This window comes from Thalassophryne amazonica, chromosome 10 (assembly GCF_902500255.1).
Source record: "Thalassophryne amazonica chromosome 10, fThaAma1.1, whole genome shotgun sequence".
Taxonomy (NCBI): domain Eukaryota; kingdom Metazoa; phylum Chordata; class Actinopteri; order Batrachoidiformes; family Batrachoididae; genus Thalassophryne; species Thalassophryne amazonica.
In genome coordinates this window covers 38,627,136-38,651,766 of record NC_047112.1, presented here as the reverse complement: position 1 = coordinate 38,651,766, position 24,631 = coordinate 38,627,136, and the positions used below count along the sequence as shown (strand labels likewise).

General features: G+C 40.5%; 2 protein-coding genes across 2 annotated transcripts; one reads left to right on the top strand and one right to left on the bottom strand.

The window, feature by feature from the left end:
• Positions 1 to 4,662: 4,662 nt before the first annotated feature.
• LOC117519497 (Y-box-binding protein 1-like) lies at positions 4,663 to 5,134 on the top strand. Its single transcript, XM_034180825.1, has one exon. The coding sequence runs from the start codon at positions 4,759 to 4,761 to the stop codon at positions 5,128 to 5,130; it is 372 nt and encodes a 123-aa protein (XP_034036716.1). The 5' UTR covers positions 4,663 to 4,758; the 3' UTR covers positions 5,131 to 5,134.
• Positions 5,135 to 15,339: 10,205 nt separating this feature from the next.
• Positions 15,340 to 24,052, bottom strand: use1 (unconventional SNARE in the ER 1 homolog (S. cerevisiae)). Its single transcript, XM_034179843.1, is given in 9 exon segments — positions 15,340 to 17,945; positions 19,811 to 19,973; positions 20,751 to 20,781; positions 20,861 to 20,876; positions 21,027 to 21,179; positions 21,375 to 21,453; positions 22,418 to 22,467; positions 23,952 to 24,023; positions 24,026 to 24,052. Coding segments are annotated over 9 exon segments (774 nt in total). The 3' UTR covers positions 15,340 to 17,762.
• Between the last annotated feature and the right edge of the window lie 579 nt (positions 24,053 to 24,631).

Sequence of the window (24,631 nt, the reverse complement as noted above, 5' to 3'; positions counted from 1 at the left end):
GACAGAGCTCTCCAAACGGTCTCACATATGGTGAAACGGATTCTGTCAAAGGAAATGTGTAAACTTCCACAACACCTCTGTGGATGAGGATGTCGAGCCCAATGCAACATCTGATCAGAAACCAATGCACAAGTGTCTAAATAATACAGGATGATTTTAACAATTTAGATGTGCAGGAATCTAGTTTGACAGTCCAAGTGCAAAAGACTGTGATCAGACAAAGCTGTGGAATGAATGAGTGCTAATTTGTGTCTGCAGGTTAATGTTATGCCACAAGTTAGACTGGAGTGTCAAATTAAGTGTACTTGCAGCCTTAAACACGCCGTACCTCAACAGTAACTACGTTATGAACAGTATAGCTGCATCTTGTCAGTTGAGTGTGACTGACTGAAATCTCACAGGAATAAAACTACAATGTGTAGGATTTAGTGCCGTCTAGTGGTATGGTTACAGATTGTACTATGCTGTCACTGGCAATGATTTAGTTTAACTTCACATTTTTTGCTTCTTTGGTGATGGGGATTCATGCTTTCTATTGCTTTCTCTTGTGATAATCAATATGTGTGATCCTCTAATTCACGAAAATGTGGGTTTTGAAAGTTGTCAGCCTGCACGAGCAACCGGCAGACAGCGTACAGGAAACCAACTTCGGATTTCTACAGTATTCCAGCCACGATGCAAAATGCAAATGGCAGTGTCCTTTTTGGTTCCCGTATCAACATGGAACAGCCATAAAGGGTTCGTCACACCAATTCACTATTGAAGGTATTTACACACAAATGAACAGATGTTATTCGAGCTATATCCCCTTTCTGTGAATAAACAGACCTCAGTCCTACACACTGTAGCTTTAATTGGGTCAGAGGTCAAAGGTGATTTTAATAAGCAGCACAAGGGCTCAAAGCATTTGCGGAATAAAAGGAACAAACCCCGTGTGCTGCCGTGTGTCTGAACACCAAATGGTTTACAGTCTCCTCCTGCTAATGGGGTAATGTGACCATAATGAAGATGAAAAACCGCACTGCTGATGAAGTCATAGTGTCGGTTCAAAGAGCGACTTCCTCAAAGAGTAAATCACACAGACGCCGCTCCCCAGCGCCAGAGAACGGCACTGCAGACAGCTGTGATTAAGCTGGGAGGATGGCGATGACAATCCTCAGTTGTGACAACCTGATTTGGTCTCCTGGTGTACTGCATACCTCAGCTTCCCACAGGAAAAATACCCCTCCAGGGATCCAAAAATAAACAGCAGGCAAGCCGGGCTGCGGCCCAACCACAGGGAGAGGACGGGCCAGAGGCAGAGGTGCAAGCCCGTGCAGGTTACCCAGCTGCACAGTCCTCAGACTACATTGGCTTCATTATCACGGCCCCATGTGATCTTTAAATTCCACACACCGTCGGATGTTTATGCGTATAGGTTCTGGACCAGATTGCACTTTTTTTTTTCCTCTTCTCTCTGCTCACTTCTGTGGCCAGCTGCCTTTACTTAGCTCCCCGGATTGCTTCTAAATGAGTCGTGGGGTTAAATTCAAATTCATGACACATTCAAAACCAAACAGGTCATCAAGGTCACTCGGTCTCATTCTTGAGTCTTGAATGACACACACTGGCCACATATAAATGTAACAACCACTTCCAAAACAACAGAGGGCGCCATTTGGCATTATGAAAGCCTGCGGTTGTGCAGAGTTTCAACAGCACAGAACATTAAGCGAAAACAATAAAAGACACTGATTTAAATGCAGAGATTCGGCTGACGTTATTTATACGGGGAATGAAAAGTTACTTAATGCTGTTGGCAGCACTGGATCATCTTCGGTTATTAATCACTGTAATAGTCGGTGGAACGATGCATGGATACGTGAAGATTCAAATGAAAAACAGAAGTTGGAGGTCACGAATGAGAAGTGTTGGACACCACGAAAATCAACTGGTAAGTTCTTCAAAAGCAAATTGATTGTAAAATTTCATCATGTGTCCTTTGGACAATTTTCACAAAACTTGTCATGGATGACGGCCATCTCCAGAATTGCCCTTAAAAGGTCAAGGTCATGGGATCAAAGGTCAAATTTTATTATACCACGGAGTCAGGCACTTCTGATTTAAAGCTCTCTTTTTCAGAGGAGCTACAGCATCCAAAGTTGTCTTCAATGAGGATGTAAAACTATTGATGAGATACTCTATTTCACTTACAGAGTTTAGGTAGCTACTCTGCACTGTGTTGGTATATGGCATTAGAGAACATAAAGAAGGAATCATATCCTTAAACCTAGTTACAGCGCTTTCTGAAAGACTTCTAGTGTAATGAAACTTATTCCCCACTGCTGGGTAGTCCATCAGAGTAAATGTAAATGTTATTAAGAAATGATCAGACAGAAGGGAGTTTTCAGGGAATACTGTTAAGTCTTCAATTTCCATACCATAAGTCAGAACAAGATCTAAGATATGATTAAAGTGGTGGGTGGACTCATTTACTTTTTGAGCAAAGCCAATAGAGTCTAATAATAGATTAAATGCAGTGTTGAGGCTGTCATTCTCAGCATCTGTGTGGATGTTAAAATCGCCCACTATAATTATCTTATCTGAGCTAAGCACTAAGTCAGACAAAAGTTCTGAAAATTTACAGAGAAACTCACAGTAACAACCAGGAGGATGATAGATAACAACAAATAAAACTGGTTTTTGGGACTTCCAATTTGGATGGACAAGACTAAGAGTCAAGCTTTCAAATGAATTAAAGCTCTGTCTGGGTTTTTGATTAATTAATAAGCTGGAATGGAAGATTGCTGCTAATCCTCCGCCTCGGCCCATGCTACGAGCGTTCTGGCAGTTAGTGTGACTCGGGGGTGTTGACTCATTTAAACTAACATATTCATCCTGCTGTAACCAGGTTTCTGTAAGGCAGAATAAATCAATATGTTGATCAATTATTATATCATTTACTAACAGGGACTTAGAAGAGAGAGACCTAATGTTTAATAGACCACATTTAACTGTTTTAGTCTGTGGTGCAGTTGAAGGTGCTATATTATTTTTTCTTTTTGAATTTTTATGCTTAAATAGATTTTTGCTGGTTATTGGTGGTCTGGGAGCAGGCACCGTCTCTACGGGGATGGGGTAATGAGGGGATGGCAGGGGGAGAGAAGCTGCAGAGAGGTGTGTAAGACTACAACTCTGCTTCCTGGTCCCAACCCTGGATAGTCACGGTTTGGAGGATTTAAGAAAATTGGCCAGATTTCTAGAAATGAGAGCTGCTCCATCCAAAGTGGGATGGATGCCGTCTCTCCTAACAAGACCAGGTTTTCCCCAGAAGCTTTGCCAATTATCTATGAAGCCCACCTCATTTTTTGGACACCACTCAGACAGCCAGCAATTCAAGGAGAACATGCGGCTAAACATGTCACTCCCGGTCCGATTGGGGAGGGGCCCAGAGAAAACTACAGAGTCCGACATTGTTTTTGCAAAGTTACACACTGATTCAATGTTAATTTTAGTGACCTCCGATTGGCGTAACCGGGTGTCATTACTGCCGACGTGAATTACAATCTTACCAAATTTACGCTTAGCCTTAGCCAGCAGTTTCAAATTTCCTTCAATGTCGCCTGCTCTGGCCCCCGGAAGACAATTGACTATGGTTGCTGGTGTCGCTAACTTCACATTTCTCAAAACAGAGTCGCCAATAACCAGAGTTTGTTCCTCGGCGGGTGTGTCGCAGAGTGGGGAAAAACGGTTAGAAATGTGAACGGGTTGGCGGTGTACATGGGGCTTCTGTTTAGGGCTACGCTTCCTCCTCACAGTCACCCAGTCGGCCTGCTTTCCCGGCTGCTCGGGATCTGCCAGAGGGAAACTAACGGCGGCTAAGCTACCTTGGTCCGCACCGACTACAGGGGCCTGGCTAGCTGTAGAATTTTCCACGGTGCGGAGCCGAGTCTCCAATTCGCCCAGCCTGGCCTCCAACGCTACGAATAAGCTACACTTATTATAAGTACCATTACTGCTAAAGGATGCCGAGGAATAACTAAACATTTCACACCCAGAGCAGAAAAGTGCGGGAGAGACAGGAGAAGCCGCCATGCTAAACTGGCTAAGAGCTAGTAGCTGCGCTAAGCTAGCGGATTCCTAAAAACACACAAAGTGAATAATGTGTAAATAATTTAGAGGTGATTCAGCAGAGGGAGTGCTTTAGTTAAGGCACGTGAAGATTACACTGTGAAACAAATCGTTATCTAGGTAACTAGATCAATCTAACTGCACAGATTAAACAGCTAACAGATACAGGAAAACACCGCTGTGTTACAATAAGTGATACAATACCGCAGTGAGAGCCAACCACCAGTAGAGGTGACTTTTTAAGTCACCTCTACTGGTGACCTTTTTTAAGTCAAAAATATTGACTTAAAAAGTCAATATTTTCCAATTTCAACAACAGAAATAGATGCACAAAAATCTATCAATAAAATGATTGTACAAGCCTGATGAAAAATAACCTTATTATCTTATAAATTTTAGTAAAATTTTAAATAAATTGTTTTTATTCACAAAATCAATTAATAGATGAATCCGCATTTGTAAGAGATCAAAAGATGCTGATACAGTGGGAGATGCTTTGTGATGTCATCAAAGGTACAAAAGAATAAAGTCACTTTGTGATGACATCACAAAGCATCTTAGTTCTCACAAAGGGAACGTGCATGTAAGTAACAGTTACCTGAGCTCAGCAACGGGAGTATAAGGAGAAAGTCAGAAAGCCTGAAGTCAATGAGCATGGAGCCAAAGACACAACAGGCTGATGAGACCATGAAGACTCAGTCCAAACAAACAGCTGCAGCTTCAAGAGGTCCAAAAATGATTAAAACAAAAGTCGTGGGCAAGATCAAGTGGTTCAGTGAGAAGGACGGTTACGGCTTCATCACACGGCGAGACAAGGCGGAGGATGTTTTTTTCCACTACACCGCCATCAACAAGAATGCTGACGGACAAATCTGCATTGTTAAAGAAGAACAGAAGGTCCAATTTGACATTGTGGAAGGAAGGAAAGGACCAATGGCTGTAAATATCACCAGCCGAGGAGGACTCCCCATCCAGGGCAGTAAGTACACGCCCCCCGCCCCCCCCTTCTCGTATGAGTGAGATGTAGATCTTTTAGTGTCAAAGTGTTTTTCTTTTTGAATCAAATTTCACATTTCTGCTTGATGTGTTTTATCAGAACATTAAGATCTGATCTTTTCTGAGTGTCAACAGGTGAAAAATCTTTATTTTTGAATGAATCTGGACCACCGACATATGTGGTCTGGGATCTGATTAAAAGCTGAGTCGTACCTGGTGATCAGATCAGAACAGGTTAGATTCTAATGAAACATCTCATCTTCATTCTTATTTTCAACAGAGACCTTTGAAGTGCAAACAAAAGTCAAAAAGATGATGAAAGGAGACAAACAAAAGCAGGACACCAAGAAAGGAACTCTGCCCAAACAAGCTGTGGAAGCGACAATGAAGGTCAACCAAGCAACAGTGACCACTGCAGAACTCTGGCAGCCTCTTATGGACAAGTTGGTCAAGGTCAAACTGGAGCGAGAATGTCTGAAGAAGGACATGGAAGCTCTACAGACCAGCCTGGAGATAGAGCGGGCAGCTATGCAGGTAGAGCTGGACAAGAACCTGCAGCTCAAGGAGGCAGAGTACCAGAGGAAGCTGGAAGCTCACAAGGACGAGTGCAAGAAAAAAGTGAACCAGCAAGAAGCTCAGTTCCAGAAACAGCTGGAAGCACAGATGGCTGAGTGCAGGAAAGAACTGAAGCAGCAAGAAGACCAATTCCAGGAACAGCTGGAAGCACAGACAAGTCAATTTCAGAAGGAAAGAAAGTCCAAGATGGAGAAATCCTGGATGTATGTTTTCGGTGGTGTTTGTGTTGTCGCAGGTTTCTTGTCAGCAAAGATTCTGACAACGTAAGAGACACATGCAAATTATGAAAGGAAACATCTGCCTCAGATTTTTTAAAAATAAGTCAAGACTGCAAACTGTTACAGAAATAAAAATTAATATCAACAGTTTGCTCACTTTTCATTTGTTGAAAATTCTCATTTTTGTACTTATTTTGTGTGTTTATCAAAACATTTACAAGTTTTTCTGTAATTTCTGAGAAAGTAAGGAAATGCTTCAAAAGGTTTTGCTCATTTTATAACATTGATTACACCTTCAGTAATATTTTATGGTGTTAGGGTGGAAAACGTGTGTGTGTTTTTTTTTAGGTTTTCACACAGTCAACATGTTGTAGTGCAGCAAAGTGGCCAAAAGTTTGTTTCTGGAGCAAAAAGTTCACAGTTCAAGACCACCTCCAGGCCATGTGGAGTTGTGTCAGATATGACATCTGGTGTCAAATCAACATGCAGATCTTTCTCAAATTTGATGTTCTGAACCCAAATGAAAAAACAGAGAGCCCAAGAGGAATTACTTTACTATAGTGTAGTATTTAATGTAATTTTCTTTAAGTGTCAACAGGAAAACTGACTTAAGAAGTCAAAATATTCCAGTTTCAACAACAAAACCGCTGTTTGTGTTGTCGCATGTTTCTTGTCAGCAACGATTCTGACAAAGTAAGAGACACATGTGACTTATGGCAGGAAATAAGTCAAGACTGCAAACTGTTTCAGAAATAAAAATTAATAATGTTCACCCATTTTTCATTTGTTGAAAATGCACATTTTTGTACTTTTTAAATTTTGTCTATTTACTTTTTTTTTTTAGTTTTTCCTGTAATTTCTGAGAAAATCAGGTTAATTTTCATCAGGTTTTGATGATTATTTTATAACACCGTCAATTATATTTTATGGTCTTACAGTGGAAAACACAGTGTGTGTGTCCATCCAGCAAAACGAGTTCCTTGTCAGCCGATGTCCACAAAGTTTATCAGAAAGTTTTGTGTGTGTTCAGAACGCTGAAGGGAGTTCAGAGATCTTTCCTGCTGTCTGAACATTTGTTTGCCGTTCTGAGTGTGTGAGAGTGGGACACAGAGGACACACAGCATTTCTGGAAAACTAAATTCAAGTGCTGACGGTCAGCAACAGACTGGATGTTCCACTGCTTTCAGTGAGATGCTGATGGTAATTTATGGAGTTTTTAAAATCTTAAGCAGGAATCACAGACAACAACAAATGGATTATGTCACTGCAGAATCACCTGAATTGAAATCGGTAGGGACTTTTTTGAAGCTTCCATGAGAGCCAATTTGTTTTAACATAAACGCTGTACAAAATGTTTCAGTGAAGTAAATATTGTCCATCATGTGATTAATATTTAAACTGGCTGCGCACATCTGCTGTGCCAGACATCAGCTGACAAGGAACACATTTAACAAAAGTCATCAGAGATGATATAACCCCCCGGTCCCCACAAATTAGTAATACAAAGTGTCAGGGGATCATCCAAGTTACACCCTTGTGCTAAATATGAACGAAATTGGTCAACTGGTTCTTGAAATATCTCACGAACAAGTGAAAACACAGACTGGCAGACATGCTGATTGCTATGTCTTCCCGCATTTCATACCCGGGGGAAAGGTGCAGTTGGGACCGTCTATGACTGAATAATATGGGATAAGAACAGCAACTATAGTGACAAAGGTCAATTTCAGTTTGTACAGGGGTCAAAATTTAAAGTTGCTCCAATTTTGGTAAAAAAAAAAAAAAAAAATAAGTGATGCAAAGGTTGACATCCATTGGATTTTATGACATATGGCATGTGTTCCTCTGTAACCTCATAATTAAGCATGACAGATTGTGCAAACTATTTCTTTTAAAAACTAAACCAATACTTTCCATCAGTTTTTAACCAAAATTGGAGCAACTTTAATGTCTGACCACTGTACAAACTGAAATTTGTATTTGCGTTTTTTATCCTGCAACACTCAGTCACAGACAGTCCAATCTGTACTTTTTTGGAATTATTATGATCAGAAAAATAAAATGGTATATTTTTCAACATGACAAGCATTTTTTTTTTCAATTTTAATTTTGAAAAATGGCTGCCATGGCAACCATGATAAAAATTCACAAAGGCTTAATATCTAGATTTTTTTTGTGTACTTCATTTGGCTACATCTGTGCCAAATTTGGTGCTTTTATCACAAAATGCACAATTCTTACCCCCACTATTTAGCATGAAGTGCATCATTTTCAGGAATACATTTTTTTTTTTTTTGGTATTTTTAAATTACTGAGATGACACTGTCAGTAATTCAAAGCCAGAGGTCAAACACTTGGAGGATGTTGACAACATTGGGGTCAAATGTCAGGTTGCCCCTGCTGTCTTCATGTCTCCAGGTACTATGACTGAGCTTGAATGAATTAAAGTGTTCTTAGCACGCATGCTATTGGCAGTTTGGGACTGTGATGTAGATATGGATGACTGCGGACACTTCAGGAACTCCTTCAACTCCACTGTCCACTGTCTGAGGCCATAAGAAGATCATTTGTAACCTTCACTAATGCTGTTTCTGTACTATGATGAATTCTAAAACCTGACTGAAACTCTTCAAATAGACCATTCCTCTGCAGATGATCAGTTAGCGGTTTTACAACTACCCTTTCAAGAATTGTTGAGAGAAAAGGAAGGTTGGAGATTGGCCTATAATTAGCTAAGATAGCTGGGTCAAGTGATGGCTTTTTAAGTAATGGTTTAATTACTGCCACCTTAAAAGCTTGTGGTACATAGCCAACTAATAAAGATAGATTGATCATATTTAAGATCGAAGCAGTAAATAATGGTAGGGCTTCCTTGAGCAGCCTGGTAGGAATGGGGTCTAATAGTTATTATCTATCGTCCACCTGGTCGTTACTGTGAGTTTCTCTGTGAATTTTCAGACCTTTTGTCTGACTTAGTGCTTAGCTCTGATAAGATAATTATAGTGGGCGATTTTAACATCCACACAGATGCTGAGAATGACAGCCTCAACACTGCATTTAATCTATTATTAGACTCTATTGGCGTTGCTCAAAAAGTAAATGAGTCCACCCACCACTTTAATCATATCTTAGATCTTGTTCTGACTTATGGTATGGAAATTGAAGACTTAACAGTATTCCCTGAAAACTCCCTTCTGTCTGATCATTTCTTAATAACATTTACATTTACTCTGATGGACTACCCAGCAGTGGGGAATAAGTTTCATTACACTAGAAGTCTTTCAGAAAGCGCTGTAACTAGGTTTAAGGACATGATTCCTTCTTTATGTTCTCTAATGCCATATACCAACACAGTGCAGAGTAGCTACCTAAACTCTGTGAGATAGAGTATCTCGTCAATAGTTTTACATCCTCATTGAAGACAACTTGGGATGCTGTAGCTCCTCTAAAAAAGAGAGCTTTAAATCAGAAGTGTCTGACTCCGTGGTATAACTCACAAACTCGTAGCTTAAAGCAGATAACCCGTAAGTTGGAGAGGAAATGGCGTCTCACTAATTTAGAAGATCTTCACTTAGCCTGGAAAAAGAGTCTGTTGCTTTATAAAAAAAGCCCTCCGTAAAGCTAGGACATCTTTCTACTCATCACTAATTGAAGAAAATAAGAACAACCCCAGGTTTCTTTTCAGCACTGTACCCAGGCTGACAAAGAGTCAGAGCTCTATTGAGCTGAGTATTCCATTAACTTTAACTAGTAATGACTTCATGACTTTCTTTGCTAACAAAATTTTAACTATTAGAGAAAAAATTACTCATAACCATCCCAAAGACGTATCGTTATCTTTGGCTGCTTTCAGTGATGCCGGTATTTGGTTAGACTCTTTCTCTCCGATTGTTCTGTCTGAGTTATTTTCATTAGTTACTTCATCCAAACCATCAACATGTTTATTAGACCCCATTCCTACCAGGCTGCTCAAGGAAGCCCTACCATTATTTAATGATTTGATCTTAAATATGATCAATCTATCTTTGTTAGTTGGCTATGTACCACAGGCTTTTAAGGTGGCAGTAATTAAACCATTACTTAAAAAGCCATCACTTGACCCAGCTATCTTAGCTAATTATAGGCCAATCTCCAACCTTCCTTTTCTCTCAAAAATTCTTGAAAGGGTAGTTGTAAAACAGCTAACTGATCATCTGCAGAGGAATGGTCTATTTGAAGAGTTTCAGTCAGGTTTTAGAATTCATCATAGTACAGAAACAGCATTAGTGAAGGTTACAAATGATCTTCTTATGGCCTCGGACAGTGGACTCATCTCTGTGCTTGTTCTGTTAGACCTCAGTGCTGCTTTTGATACTGTTGACCATAAAATTTTATTACAGAGATTAGAGCATGCCATAGGTATTAAAGGCACTGTGCTGCGGTGGTTTGAATCATATTTGTCTAATAGATTACAATTTGTTCATGTAAATGGGGAATCTTCTTCACAGACTAAAGTTAATTATGGAGTTCCACAAGGTTCTGTGCTAGGACCAATTTTATTCACTTTATACATGCTTCCCTTAGGCAGTATTATTAGACGGTATTGCTTAAATTTTCATTGTTACGCAGATGATACCCAGCTTTATCTATCCATGAAGCCAGAGGACACACACCAATTAGCTAAACTGCAGGATTGTCTTACAGACATAAAGACATGGATGACCTCTAATTTCCTGCTTTTAAACTCAGATAAAACTGAAGTTATTGTACTTGGCCCCACAAATCTTAGAAACATGGTGTCTAACCAGATCCTTACTCTGGATGGCATTACCCTGACCTCTAGTAATACTGTGAGAAATCTTGGAGTCATTTTTGATCAGGATATGTCATTCAAAGCGCATACAACCTGGGGTTGTTCTTATTTTCTTCAATTAGTGATGAGTAGTAAGATGTCCTAGCTTTACGGAGGACTTTTTTATAGAGCAACAGACTCTTTTTCCAGGCTAAGTGAAGATCTTCTAAATTAGTGAGATGCCATTTCCTCTCCAACTTACGGGTTATCTGCTTTAAGCTGCGAGTTTGAGAGTTATACCACGGAGTCAGGCACTTCTGATTTAAAGCTCTCTTTTTCAGAGGAGCTACAGCATCCAAAGTTGTCTTCAATGAGGATGTAAAACTATTGACGAGATACTCTATCTCACTTACAGAGTTTAGGTAGCTACTCTGCACTGTGTTGGTATATGGCATTAGAGAACATAAAGAAGGAATCATATCCTTAAACCTAGTTACAGCGCTTTCTGAAAGACTTCTAGTGTAATGAAACTTATTCCCCACTGCTGGGTAGTCCATCAGAGTAAATGTAAATGTTATTAAGAAATGATCAGACAGAAGGGAGTTTTCAGGGAATACTGTTAAGTCTTCAATTTCCATACCATAAGTCAGAACAAGATCTAAGATATGATTAAAGTGGTGGGTGGACTCATTTACATTTTGAGCAAAGCCAATTGAGTATAATAATAGATTAAATGCAGTGTTGAGGCTGTCATTCTCAGCATCTGTGTGGATGTTAAAATCGGCCACTATAATTATCTTATCTGAGCTAAGCACTAAGTCAGACAAAAGTTCTGAAAATTCACAGAGAAACTCACAGTAACGACCGGGAGGACGATAGATAACAACAAATAAAACTGGTTTTTGGGACTTCCAATTTGGATGGACAAGACTAAGAGTCAAGCTTTCAAATGAATTAAAGCTCTGTCTGGGTTTTTGATTAATTAATAAGCTGGAATGGAAGATTGCTGCTAATGCTCCACCTCGGCCCGTGCTACGAGCGTTCTGGCAGTTAGTGTGACTCGGGGGTGTTGACTCATTTAAACTAACATATTCATCCTGCTGTAACCAGGTTTCTGTAAGGCAAAATAAATCAATATGTTGATCAATTATTATATCATTTACTAACAGGGACTTAGAAGAGAGAGACCTAATGTTTAATAGACCACATTTAACTGTTTTAGTCTGTGGTGCAGTTGAAGGTGCTATATTATTTTTTCTTTTTGAATTTTTATGCTTAAATAGATTTTTGCTGGTTATTGGTGGTCTGGGAGCAGGCACCGTCTCTACGGGGATGGGGTAATGAGGGAATGGCAGGGGGAGAGAAGCTGCAGAGAGGTGTGTAAGACTACAACTCTGCTTCCTGGTCCCAACCCTGGATAGTCACGGTTTGGAGGATTTAAGAAAATTGGCCAGATTTCTAGAAATGAGAGCTGCTCCATCCAAAGTGGGATGGATGCCGTCTCTCCTAACAAGACCAGGTTTTCCCCAGAAGCTTTGCCAATTATCTATGAAGCCCACCTCATTTTTTGGACACCACTCAGACAGCCAGCAATTCAGGGAGAACATGCGGCTAAACACGTCACTCCCGGTCCGATTGGGGAGGGGCCCAGAGAAAACTACAGAGTCCGACATTGTTTTTGCAAAGTTACACACCGATTCAATGTTAATTTTAGTGACCTCCGATTGGCGTAACCGGGTGTCATTACTGCCGACGTGAATTACAATCTTACCAAATTTACGCTTAGCCTTAGTCAGCAGTTTCAAATTTCCTTCAATGTCGCCTGCTCTGGCCCCCGGAAGACAATTGACTATGGTTGCTGGTGTCGCTAACTTCACATTTCTCAAAACAGAGTCGCCAATAACCAGAGTTTGTTCCTCGGCGGGTGTGTCGCCGAGTGGGGAAAAACGGTTAGAAATGTGAACGGGTTGGCGGTGTACATGGGGCTTCTGTTTAGGGCTACGCTTCCTCCTCACAGTCACCCAGTCGGCCTGCTTTCCCGGCTGTTCGGGATCTGCCAGAGGGAAACTAACGGCGGCTAAGCTACCTTGGTCCGCACCGACTACAGGGGCCTGGCTAGCTGTAGAATTTTCCACGGTGCGGAGCCGAGTCTCCAATTCGCCCAGCCTGGCCTCCAAAGCTACGAATAAGCTACACTTATTACAAGTACCATTACTGCTAAAGGAGGCCGAGGAATAACTAAACATTTCACACCCAGAGCAGAAAAGTGCGGGAGAGACAGGAGAAGCCGCCATGCTAAACCGGCTAAGAGCTAGTAGCTGCGCTAAGCTAGCGGATTCCTAAAAACACACAAAGTGAATAATGTGTAAATAATTTAGAGGTGATTCAGCAGAGGGAGTGCTTTAGTTAAGGCACGTGAAGATTACACTGTGAAACAAATCATTATCTAGGTAACTAGATCAATCTAACTGCGCAGATTAAACAGCCAACAGATACAGCAAAACACCGCTGTGCTCCGGAACAGGAAGTGATACAATACCGCAGTGAGAGCCAACCACCAGTAGAGGTGACTTTTTAAGTCACCTCTACTGGTGACCTTTTTTAAGTCAAAAATATTGACTTAAAAAGTCAATATTTTCCAATTTCAACAACAGAAATAGATGCACAAAAATCTATCAATAAAATGATTGTACAAGCCTGATGAAAAATAACCTTATTATCTTATAAATTTTATTAAAATTTTAAATAAATTGTTTTTATTCACAAAATCAATTAATAGATGAATCCGCATTTGTAAGAGATCAAAAGATGCTGATACAGTGGGAGATGCTTTGTGATGTCATCAAAGGTACAAAAGAATAAAGTCACTTTGTGATGACATCACAAAGCATCTTAGTTCTCACAAAGGGAACATGCATGTAAGTAACAGTTACCTGAGCTCAGCAACGGGAGTATAAGGAGAAAGTCAGAAAGCCTGAAGTCAATGAGCATGGAGCCAAAGACACAACAGGCTGATGAGACCATGAAGACTCAGTCCAAACAAACAGCTGCAGCTTCAAGAGGTCCAAAAATGATTAAAACAAAAGTCGTGGGCAAGATCAAGTGGTTCAGTGAGAAGGACGGTTACGGCTTCATCACACGGCGAGACAAGGCGGAGGATGTTTTTTTCCACTACACCGCCATCAACAAGAATGCTGACGGACAAATCTGCATTGTTAAAGAAGAACAGAAGGTCCAATTTGACATTGTGGAAGGAAGGAAAGGACCAATGGCTGTAAATATCACCAGCCGAGGAGGACTCCCCATCCAGGGCAGTAAGTACACGCGCCCCCCCCCCTTCTTGTATGAGTGAGATGTAGATCTTTTAGCGTCAAAGTGTTTTTCTTTTTCAATCAAATTTCACATTTCTGCTTGATGTGTTTTATCAGAACATTAAGATCTGATCTTTTCTGAGTGTCAACAGGTGAAAAATCTTTATTTTTGAATGAATCTGGGCCACCAACATATGTGGTCTGGGATCTGATTAAAAGCTGAGTCGTACCTGGTGATCAGATCAGAACAGGTTAGATTCTAATGAAACATCTCATCTTCATTCTTATTTTCAACAGAGACCTTTGAAGTGCAAACGAAAGTCAAAAAGATGACGAAAGGAGACAAACAAAAGCAGGACACCAAGAAAGGAACTCTGGCCAAACAAGCTGTGGAAGCGACAATGAAGGTCAACCAAGCAACAGTGACCACTGCAGAACTCTGGCAGCCTCTTATGGACAAGTTGGTCAAGGTCAAACTGGAGCGAGAACGTCTGAAGAAGGACATGGAAGCTCTAAAGACCAGCCTGGAGATAGAGCGGGCAGCTATGCGGGTAGAGCTGGACAAGAACCTGCAGCTCAAGGAGGCAGAGTACCAGAGGAAGCTGGAAGCTCACAAGGACGAGTGCAAGAAAAAAGTGAACCAGCAAGAAGCTCAGTTCCAGAAACAGCTGGAAGCACAGATGGCTGAGTGCAGGAAAGAACTGAAGCAGCAAGAAGACCAATTCCAGGAACAGCTGGAAGCACAGACAAGTCAATTTCAGAAGGAAAGAAAGTCCAAGATGGAGAAATCCTGGATGTATGTTTTCGGTGGTGTTTGTGTTGTCGCAGGTTTCTTGTCAGCAAAGATTCTGACAACGTAAGAGAGACATGCAAATTATGAAAGGAAACATCTGCCTCAGACTTTTTAAAAATAAGTCAAGACTGCAAACTGTTACAGAAATAAAAATTTATATCAACAGTTTGCTCACTTTTCATTTGTTGAAAATTCTCATTTTTGTACTTATTTTGTGTGTTTATCAAAACATTTACGAGTTTTTCTGTAATTTCTGAGAAAGTAAGGAAATGCTTCAAAAGGTTTTGCTCATTTTATAACATTGATTACACCTTCAGTAATATTTTATGGTGTTAGGGTGGAAAACGTGTGTGTGTTTTTTTTAGGTTTTCACACAGTCAACATGTTGTAGTGCAGCAAAGTGGCCAAAAGTTTGTTTCTGGAGCAAAAAGTTCACAGTTCAAGACCACCTCCAGGCCATGTGGAGTTGTGTCAGATATGACATCTGGTGTCAAATCAACATGCAGATCTCTCTCAAATTTGATGTTCTGAACCCAAATGAAAAAACAGAGAGCCCAAGAGGAATTACTTTACTATAGTGTAGTATTTAATGTAATTTTCTTTAAGTGTCAACAGGAAAACTGACTTAAGAAGTCAAAATATTCCAGTTTCAACAACAAAACCGCTGTTTGTGTTGTCGCATGTTTCTTGTCAGCAACGATTCTGACAAAGTAAGAGACACATGTGACTTATGGCAGGAAATAAGTCAAGACTGCAAACTGTTTCAGAAATAAAAATTAATAATGTTCACCCATTTTTCATTTGTTGAAAATGCACATTTTTGTACTTTTTAAATTTTGTCTATTTACTTTTTGTTTTTGAGTTTTTCCTGTAATTTCTGAGAAAATCAGGTTAATTTTCATTAGGTTTTGATGATTATTTTATAACTACTTGATTACACCGTCAATTATATTTTATGGTCTTACAGTGGAAAACACAGTGTGTGTGTCCATCCAGCAAAACGAGTTCCTTGTCAGCCGATGTCCACAAAGTTTATCAGAAAGTTTTGTGTGTGTTCAGAACGCTGAAGGGAGTTCAGAGATCTTTCCTGCTGTCTGAACATTTGTTTGCCGTTCTGAGTGTGTGAGAGTGGGACACAGAGGACACACAGCATTTCTGGAAAACTAAATTCAAGTGCTGACGGTCAGCAACAGACTGGATGTTCCACTGCTTTCAGTGAGATGCTGATGGTAATTTATGGAGTTTTTAAAATCTTAAGCAGGAATCAGACAACAACAAATGGATTATGTCACTGCAGAATCACCTGAATTGAAATGGGTAGGGACTTTTTTGAAGCTTCCATGAGAGCCAGTTTGTTTTAACATAAACGCTGTACAAAATGTTTCAGTGAAGTAAATTATTGTCCATCATGTGATTAATATTTAAACTGGCTGCGCACATCTGCTGTGCCAGACATCAGCTGACAAGGAACACATTTAACAAAAGTCATCAGAGATGATATAACCCCCCGGTCCCCACAAATTAGTAATACAAAGTGTCAGGGGATCATCCAAGTTACACCCTTGTGCTAAATATGAACGAAATTGGTCAACTGGTTCTTGAAATATCTCACGAACAAGTGAAAACACAGACTGGCAGACATGCTGATTGCTATGTCTTCCCGCATTTCATACCCGGGGGAAAGGTGCAGTTGGGACCGTCTATGACTGAATAATATGGGATAAGAACAGCAACTATAGTGACAAAGGTCAATTTCAGTTTGTACAGGGGTCAAAATTTAAAGTTGCTCCAATTTTGGTAAAAAAAAAATAAAATAAAATAAGTGATACCAAAGGTTGACATCCATTGGATTTTATGACATATGGCATGTGTTCCTCTGTAACCTCATGACAGAGCATGACAGATTGTGCAAACTATTTCTTTTAAAAACTAAACCAATGTGCAAACTATTTCTTTTAAAAACTAAACCAATACTTTCCATCAGTTTTTAACCAAAATTGGAGCAACTTTAATGTCTGACCACTGTACAAACTGAAATTTGTATTTGCGTTTTTTATCCTGCAACACTCAGTCACAGACAGTCCAACCTGTACCTTTTTGGAATTATTATGATCAGAAAAATAAAATGGTATATTTTTCAACATGACAAGCATTTTTTTTTCAATTTTCATTTTGAAAAATGGCTGCCATGGCAACCATGATAAAAATTCACAAAGGCTTAATATCTAGATTTTTTTTGTGTACTTCATTTGGCTACATCTGTGCCAAATTTGGTGCTTTTATCACAAAATGCACAATTCTTACCCCCACTATTTAGCATGAAGTGCATCATTTTCAGGAATAGATTTTTTTTTTTTTTTTTTTTTGGTATTTTTAAATTACTGAGATGACACTGTCAGTAATTCAAAGCCAGAGGTCAAACACTTGGAGGATGTTGACAACATTGGGGTCAAATGTCAGGTTGCCCCTGCTGTCTTCATGTCTCCAGGTACTATGACTGAGCTTGAATGAATTAAAGTGTTCTTAGCACGCATGCTATTGGCAGTTTGGGACTGTGATGTAGATATGGATGACTCCGGACACTTCAGGAACTCCTTCAACTGTATGCAAGATATAAATGTTGCAGAAGTCACGTATCTGACTTTTTCTCATTCAAAAAAAAATAAAATAAATAAAATCAAGGTGCACGTGAGTGGATAGCAGTTGACCTGAATAACAGAACATTTAAGGCTCCGCCCCTCCTCCCTGGGGCAGAAAGACTATGCTGCTGCTCCCTTTTTAAATCAATGTTACAGCCTTTTATTTGGACTCCTGTTTGATTCCATTTCAAAAAAATAAAACTGGAGCTTTTTTCCTTTCTGACAGCTCATGTAGTGATTTTACTGTTTAATTTTCCAAGATGTAAACTGGACTCTCTCTCTACGCAGACACAGAGTTCTGCGGAGGCTGAAGGTATAGATTTGAGGGCTCCGCCTCGTGCTCGATCGTCATCTGAGTCTGGGGAAGAGTCTGATGAAGAGGATCATGCTGATAAACATGAAGGAGACAGAGATGAGCATCAGCCACAAGAACCAGTTGACAGACTTCTTGGTGTGCTGCTCCAATCGCTCCGATTCAGTCTTCAGCTTCTCGAAGTTCATGTCCGCCTGACGCATCGAGTGGCTCAGAGTCTGGGTGGGAGACACGGCCCAAGATGTAAATCTCAAGCAAAACACAAAGAAGTAGAAATAAAAGACAATAGGATTGGGCATATTTAATTACTTTACACCATTATTAAAAAAACACCCACAGTAGAGGTAAATTTCTAAAATTATCTCCAAAAACAAATCAGGATATACTGTTAAGAAGGTTGTATATTATGAAAAATGCATTTTAACTAGTTTTTTAAAAAACAATAATTTGTGTGCCTATACACCTACCAAAAATGAGAACGGTCCATCCTCTCCTCTCATCTCTTTGTGTTGAGCACTAGATGGAGCCCCACATATATGACAGACTGTCCACTGGTATGTGGAAACGCAGCCTTATGACAATTTCTGCTGGTCTCACATAAGCCCAAGCCACACCCCCTTCCAATGAGGGGCGTGGCCAGAGGCACAACAATTTAGAGGTCAACACAGAAGCAGCCTGAACAGAGGGGTTTATGGGTTTTTTTTTTTTTTAAGTTGCACAAAGTTCTTCAAAACATAAGCCTAGACCTGCTTCAGAGTTCTCATGGTTGTCTTGGTGGCTTCCCTCACTCGTCTCCTTGCATAGTCACTCAGTTTTTAGAACCGCCTACTACAGACAGATTTCCCATACGGTTTGTATTTCTTATCGACATATGCAAATAACATCCAACACATGTTCACTGATATGGAAATGTTCATGTGTCCAATCTGTGACTTCAAGGATGTAATAAAGTGATAAATCAGGTGTGTTTTACATGCACTTAATCCATTATTTTGGTTTTTAAATTTAAGCTTGTTGTGAAGACTTGTTGTTGTTCTGCAGTGATAGTCATAGAATTTTTAATGTGGAGAAGACAATGTAAAAAAAAAAAAATTGGCATAAAAAAATTAAAATGAGTGAAAGTTTTACACTGCCCACTTGTGGATAACCAAGGGAAATGTGCCATTTACAGAGAGAAAGTCTGGGGATCATAAATACAACTTAAAACCCACCAAAATGCAGCTGTCATAAAAGTCAACTGAATTTGAGTTGGCCAATACACCAGCAGTTTATCAATAATTTATTTTATAACTAATAACCTGCTGAGGGCAGCTCTCATTTAAATTATACTGAGTAGCTCTCATTTAAATATACTGAGTAAAAACCTTTGATTGATGCTTTTGAGGAATCAGTTTTATCCCAGTCATCATCCTGTTACGTACGTCCACCTCATCACCTGCAAACGTGGTTCAGCTCACAGAAATGCTTCAGACTGTCGGTCACGTTGCCATCTGTGGTGACTAAATTCCAGTAAAACTGTTTAAAGTGGTCATATCTCAAATAAATATTAAAGGGGTCACACTGTGCAAAATTTAAATCTCTCTTTTACAGTGGGCGGGACTTTAGGTTTAAAACATCCTCAATGTTCCATATGACTCCTTTAACAATTATTTGAAAATTCACTTTTTTCCCCTCATCTCTTCTGATCGCTAGTGGAAAAACTACTGAAATTGAACAGGGTGACTATTCCTATAACCTGAGGTCACGCTCGCTTTTCAAAGTATCTGACATACAGAAAATGTTATACGTCAAAGTTCATCAAAAATGAAACATATGAACTCATTTCTAAAAAATTTTTATATATTAGCACTGGGTGAAAATTTGATTATAACCTCTGGCTTATCCAAACAAAAATCAAATACATTCTTCCCATCCATACCCCCGGTGTATCTGTGATGTCTGATTAAAATCAGATTAGGCATTCTTAAAATATCTTGCTTACATACAAACAGTTACAAAAGCTCTGGTGCTCCCCCCCCAAAAAAAAAAAATTGGAAAAAGCAAAAACTCAGTCCGAACAGTCCTCCCTTGCCTCTCTGGTTACCTGATTGTCCTGTTTGATGATATTCTGCACTGCTAGAGTGTTGTTCTTTAAATTCCTGGCCAGGTTGAGCATGTCCTCTGCAATCTTCTCCTGCAGATTGTGGTGGTGCTGGAGGACTGCATCCAACTCTGCAGCAGACTGACGCTCATCCAGAGGCACACCTCTGCATAAGGCCAGACATGGCAACATTAACATGTGCATTTAAGGACAACATTTATGTCACTGTCTTGAAGATTAAGTGTGAGCCTTAAATCAGGTGCAGTGTACTGTAAGAAAATGGAGGAATAGTGATTTAAAGGTCTCCTAAATGACATTAATATAGCAGTCACAAATTAGTTTCTATGTGATAATTTCATGGTTTAATGGCATCCTGTGCAGAGAATGAAGCAACACTCCCTCTGTGCTATGAGCTTTTCTGCCCCGTTTATGTTTTTGGTCTGGCCACACGTGCACATTTAGTGCTTCGGATTTCTGCATGTGCACATTTAGTGGATGCAAGTGAAATCTGTGAAAATGTTGCCCCTCCCTATAAAGGGACAGCAGTACTGACTACTCATCTCATAGCTGTTGATTCCCCCCCCCAGATATCAAACAGAAACAACTTCATTGAAATGTGTCTAATATTATACTTAGAGGCTAAAATTGGCTCTTCACAAGAAAGTGGTTGGACTGGAATCCACATTCTTATGGCTTTTTCTACATCTACCTGTTAAAAGGTTGCAAATGGTGATCATTCTACTCATTGCAGCAGAGGAAGGGGTGGGGGGGGAGTGGCCGCGAAGGAGAGTACTGTTTTGGTTCAGAAAACAGATAGCGTGAATATATATAGAGCATCTTTATCTCTGAGATAAAGAAGCACTTTTCAATATGTCCATATTATATAACACATTTAACAAGAATGTTAAATGTTTGACAGTAAATTAAATGTCAGGTTTTTTACCTTCTGTTTCGCAAGTCAGTTTCTAATGTGCCTACAGGAAAATAAAGAAATATCACGTCAGGTATAATAGAACACAGTAGGTGAATACATCAAAGCAAAATAATTCATACCTTTGTGTGATGAGCCCTGCAATGAAATGAAAATATGAAAGCATAAGGCATTTTTTTTTTTACATTTTCAGTGGCAAAGCTCAGCAATTTTAAATAATAACTAACCCAACAAACAGATATGTTGTATCATGTCAAACTTTTTAAAAACTGGGCTGAGCCACGGTACCGTGCCGAGGAGCTCGTTCCTCATCTCTCCTGTGCAGCGGGCTTTGGTCTGCATGTGGACGGTTTTGGTGGCTGGCATTCTCTCGTTGGCTATTGTGGGTGTTCGACCAGGAGCCAAGAACTGATTGGCTAAAGCTTTTTCTGCTGGTGAGGACTGGAAATGGCAATGGAAAACACCAACCAAACAGAACTTGGTCCTTGTAAAACTGAAATGATCAATCAAACTGGCCTACTGTCGTAAACACTGTTATAAACATTAAAGCAGCAAAAACACTAAAAAGCCAGTCCAGATTACAGGAAAGAATCACAACTCTGAGTGTGATAACATGATAAAAATGTTGCCACTGACCAGTTTTTCTGCCTCCAGGAGTCCTTTCATAAAATCTACTTTTCGGGTGTATTCAGTCAACACTTCTGGTGTTGGTTTGCTGTAAATAAAGAGACAACCAATTTGGAGGAATGATCCGTAAATGACACTTTCTTCTTTGTTAGGAAAAGCTATAAAATATTACGATGAGTTCTGTTTGTATTAAAGATTAAAGTATTGATGTGGTTAGACATCTTTGCAGCGGTGATGGGAAACGCTGGACTAGAATGATACATCCATCCATTTTCTTCCGCTTATCCTAGGTCGGGCCGCGGAGGCAGCAGCTCAAGCAAAGCCGCCCAGACCTCCTGATCCACACACACCTCCCCCAGCTCCTCTGGGGGAACCCCGAGGCGCTCCCAAGCCAGCTGAGAGACGTAGTTCCTCCAGTGTGATCTGGGTCTTCCCCGGGGCCTCCTCCCGATGGGACGTGCCCGGAACACCTCCCCAGCGAGGCGTCCGGGGGCATCCAGAAAAGATGCCCGAGCCACCTCAGCTGGCTCCTTTCGATGTGGAGGAGCAGCGGCTCGACTCCGAGCTCCTCCCAAGTGACCGAGCTCCTCACCCTATCTCTAAGGGAGTGCCCAGCCACCCTGCGGAGGAAACTCATCTCGGCCGCTTGTACTCGCAATCTTGTTCTTTCTGTCATGAGCCAAATCTCATGACCATAGGTGAGGATCGGAACGTAGATCGATCGGTAAATCGAGAGCTTTGCCCCCCTGCTCAGCTCTCTCTTCACCACGACGGTCCGATACAACGCCCGCATCACTGCAGATGCTGCACCGATCCGTCTATCGATCTCACACTCCATCCGTCCCTCACTAGTGAGCAAGATCCCGAGATACTTAAACTCCTCCACCTGAGGCAAGGACACCCCACCGACCTGAAGAGGGCAAAGCACCTTTTCCGGTCGAGAACCATGGCCTCGGATTTGGAGGTGCTGATCTTCAGAATGATACCTGTCTCACAAATTAGTTACCACCATAAAAATCTGCAAAGACGCGACAGGGAAAGTGCATCATTACCTCGGACATTTCCTCAGAGCCACCAACATTTCCTCCAAGGCGCCAACATACTGCAGAAGACAAAGTACGATTACGACAGAAAGACAGACCAACATAATGTATCACAAAACAAATTAGCATTAGCCATACCGAAAAATGGCTAACAGTTAACTCCACCAAGGAGGTGTTTGTTAGCAGGATAAGTCAAAAAGTAAAGAACAGAAGTCCATGAAATTTTGTGAGCAGATAGAGCATGTTTTGGGAAATAAGTGATTCAGTTTTGAAGGTGACCTGGAATATATACTGGAAATGAGATCCAGAAGAATGCTTGGGATTACTCTATGGGGAATAGTGATATCAATGTTAGTCTTCTGCAGTTTTAACAGAATAAATCACAAATTGTAACAGTAGCAAAATTTTTTTAAATCAATAATAAACTCGCTATAGCACCAAACAATTACGATCTCATTAAACGTTTCAGCCGTGTATTAAGTCCAAATACTGACTGTGTGATATGAGAATTTGTTCCTTTTTTGTGTTTATGAACACTCTAAAAACTAACGTTTTAAAATATCAGTCTTGAGAACAAGTTTTAACTTCTGGCATTTTCTAAAGCAAATGGAAATACTCTTCAGAATACTTAGTAATAAATATGTAAAGCCCTTCTGTGATGCTGTGGCCCTTCCAGTCACCATTTATGCATCCTTAGATTGTGCAAGTTATTCCGCAATATGTGGACAAATCCAAAATGTTTTTTGTACTTTTGGACTGGGCAGGGGCTGGATTCTTCCTCTCATCTGCCAATCAACCTTGCATAGTACCGTCTCTTAAGTGGTCTGGGGTTAGGATTAAGGATTATGGTTTCATTTTCCTGAGATTCATAAGAAGTTTCTAAATTTGACCAATACCTCTAGCTCCTAGACCACGGCTTTAGTCACTTCCAGACGTCTTGTGGAGTAGCAGAATTCCAGGTCCAATTCTGGAATATTTCTGAATTGCATACTGTGCAGAAAACACACAGAGACTGGCAGAAGGAGGAAGACTTTGGAAGCTGCTCTTGATGGTCATGCACGTGCCCTCTGTGACAGGAGAGATCTCATGGGGTTGGGGGTGTGTCCAACCTGGCGTGCCATAATCATGTAATCAGTGACGAACCGACTTCAAAGATATAGTAAATCCAACAAGTCTGTAGCGGATTCTAGATATTCTCATCTTTTACCAAATGAGGCGTATTTCCCATATTTAATAAATGACTGGTAAAGTTGCACATTTCTGCCCAGTGACTGTGACACAAAGCTGGAGTCCAGCAGGGTCTGCTGCGAGTGCTTCGCTCGTTCTCATAGTTTATTTAAAGAAGCCTTCAGAGCGACAGCGGTGCCACGTTATTCTTTAACGGATCACAAACACCTTTGTATCTTTAGTCTGCGCATTTTGATGATTCCTTCATGTTATTTTTGAAGCAGAAATCGAGCTGAAATTGACGACGTGGCTAAGAACTGTCAGGCTGCAATTTGTTAAAGTTCAACGGCTCCGAATACGATCGTCGCTCATTTACCTTTCCCAGCCTCCATTCTGTCTCCTCTCGTTTCTCCGAGGCGATAGATTCACACCGAGACAGCAACCGGATATAAAATTGATTTCTAACCTGGAAACCATGGCGCAGCATCAGGCTGTCGCGGGAATATGACGTCTCAGGTCGCTCTCTTCTTCTCAAGTTTATTGGCGGTTTACAAACCGGCACGGTGCATTACTGCCACCACCTGTTTGTGTGTGGAGCAACAATGGGGAGTAGGAGGAAGGGGTGAGTTGTGAATTATTCAGTCACTTTCAACTGCTTACTCCAATTAAGGGTCACGGGGGTTTGGAGCCTTTTCCAGCAGTCATACGGCATTAGGTGGGGTAGATCCTGGACCAGACGCCACTCTGTCGCAGGATCACATATAGATGGACAAACACATGCACACCTACGAACAATTTGAAGTTTCCAATCCACCTAAAGAACGATGGGATTTACTGTTAAAGATTGTCATTTTAGAAACTATTCTATACATGTGAGCATGTTTGAGGGTGATTTACGAAAATACAAAGGAGTCCTTTTAGAAGACTAAATTTTGCAAGGAAATTTTGTAAAGCAAGTGATTTCATATTATGTGCGTGTGTGTGCTCGTACCCAGGCATTTTTGCCTTAAAGTGTAAATTACCCAGGGGCACTGACACAACCCCCTTATCATTACA

Bases quoted from the DNA above. Each gene is read 5' to 3' on its own strand.
- LOC117519497 (XM_034180825.1), top strand. From the start codon at position 4,759: ATGAGCATGGAGCCAAAGACACAACAGGCTGATGAGACCATGAAGACT.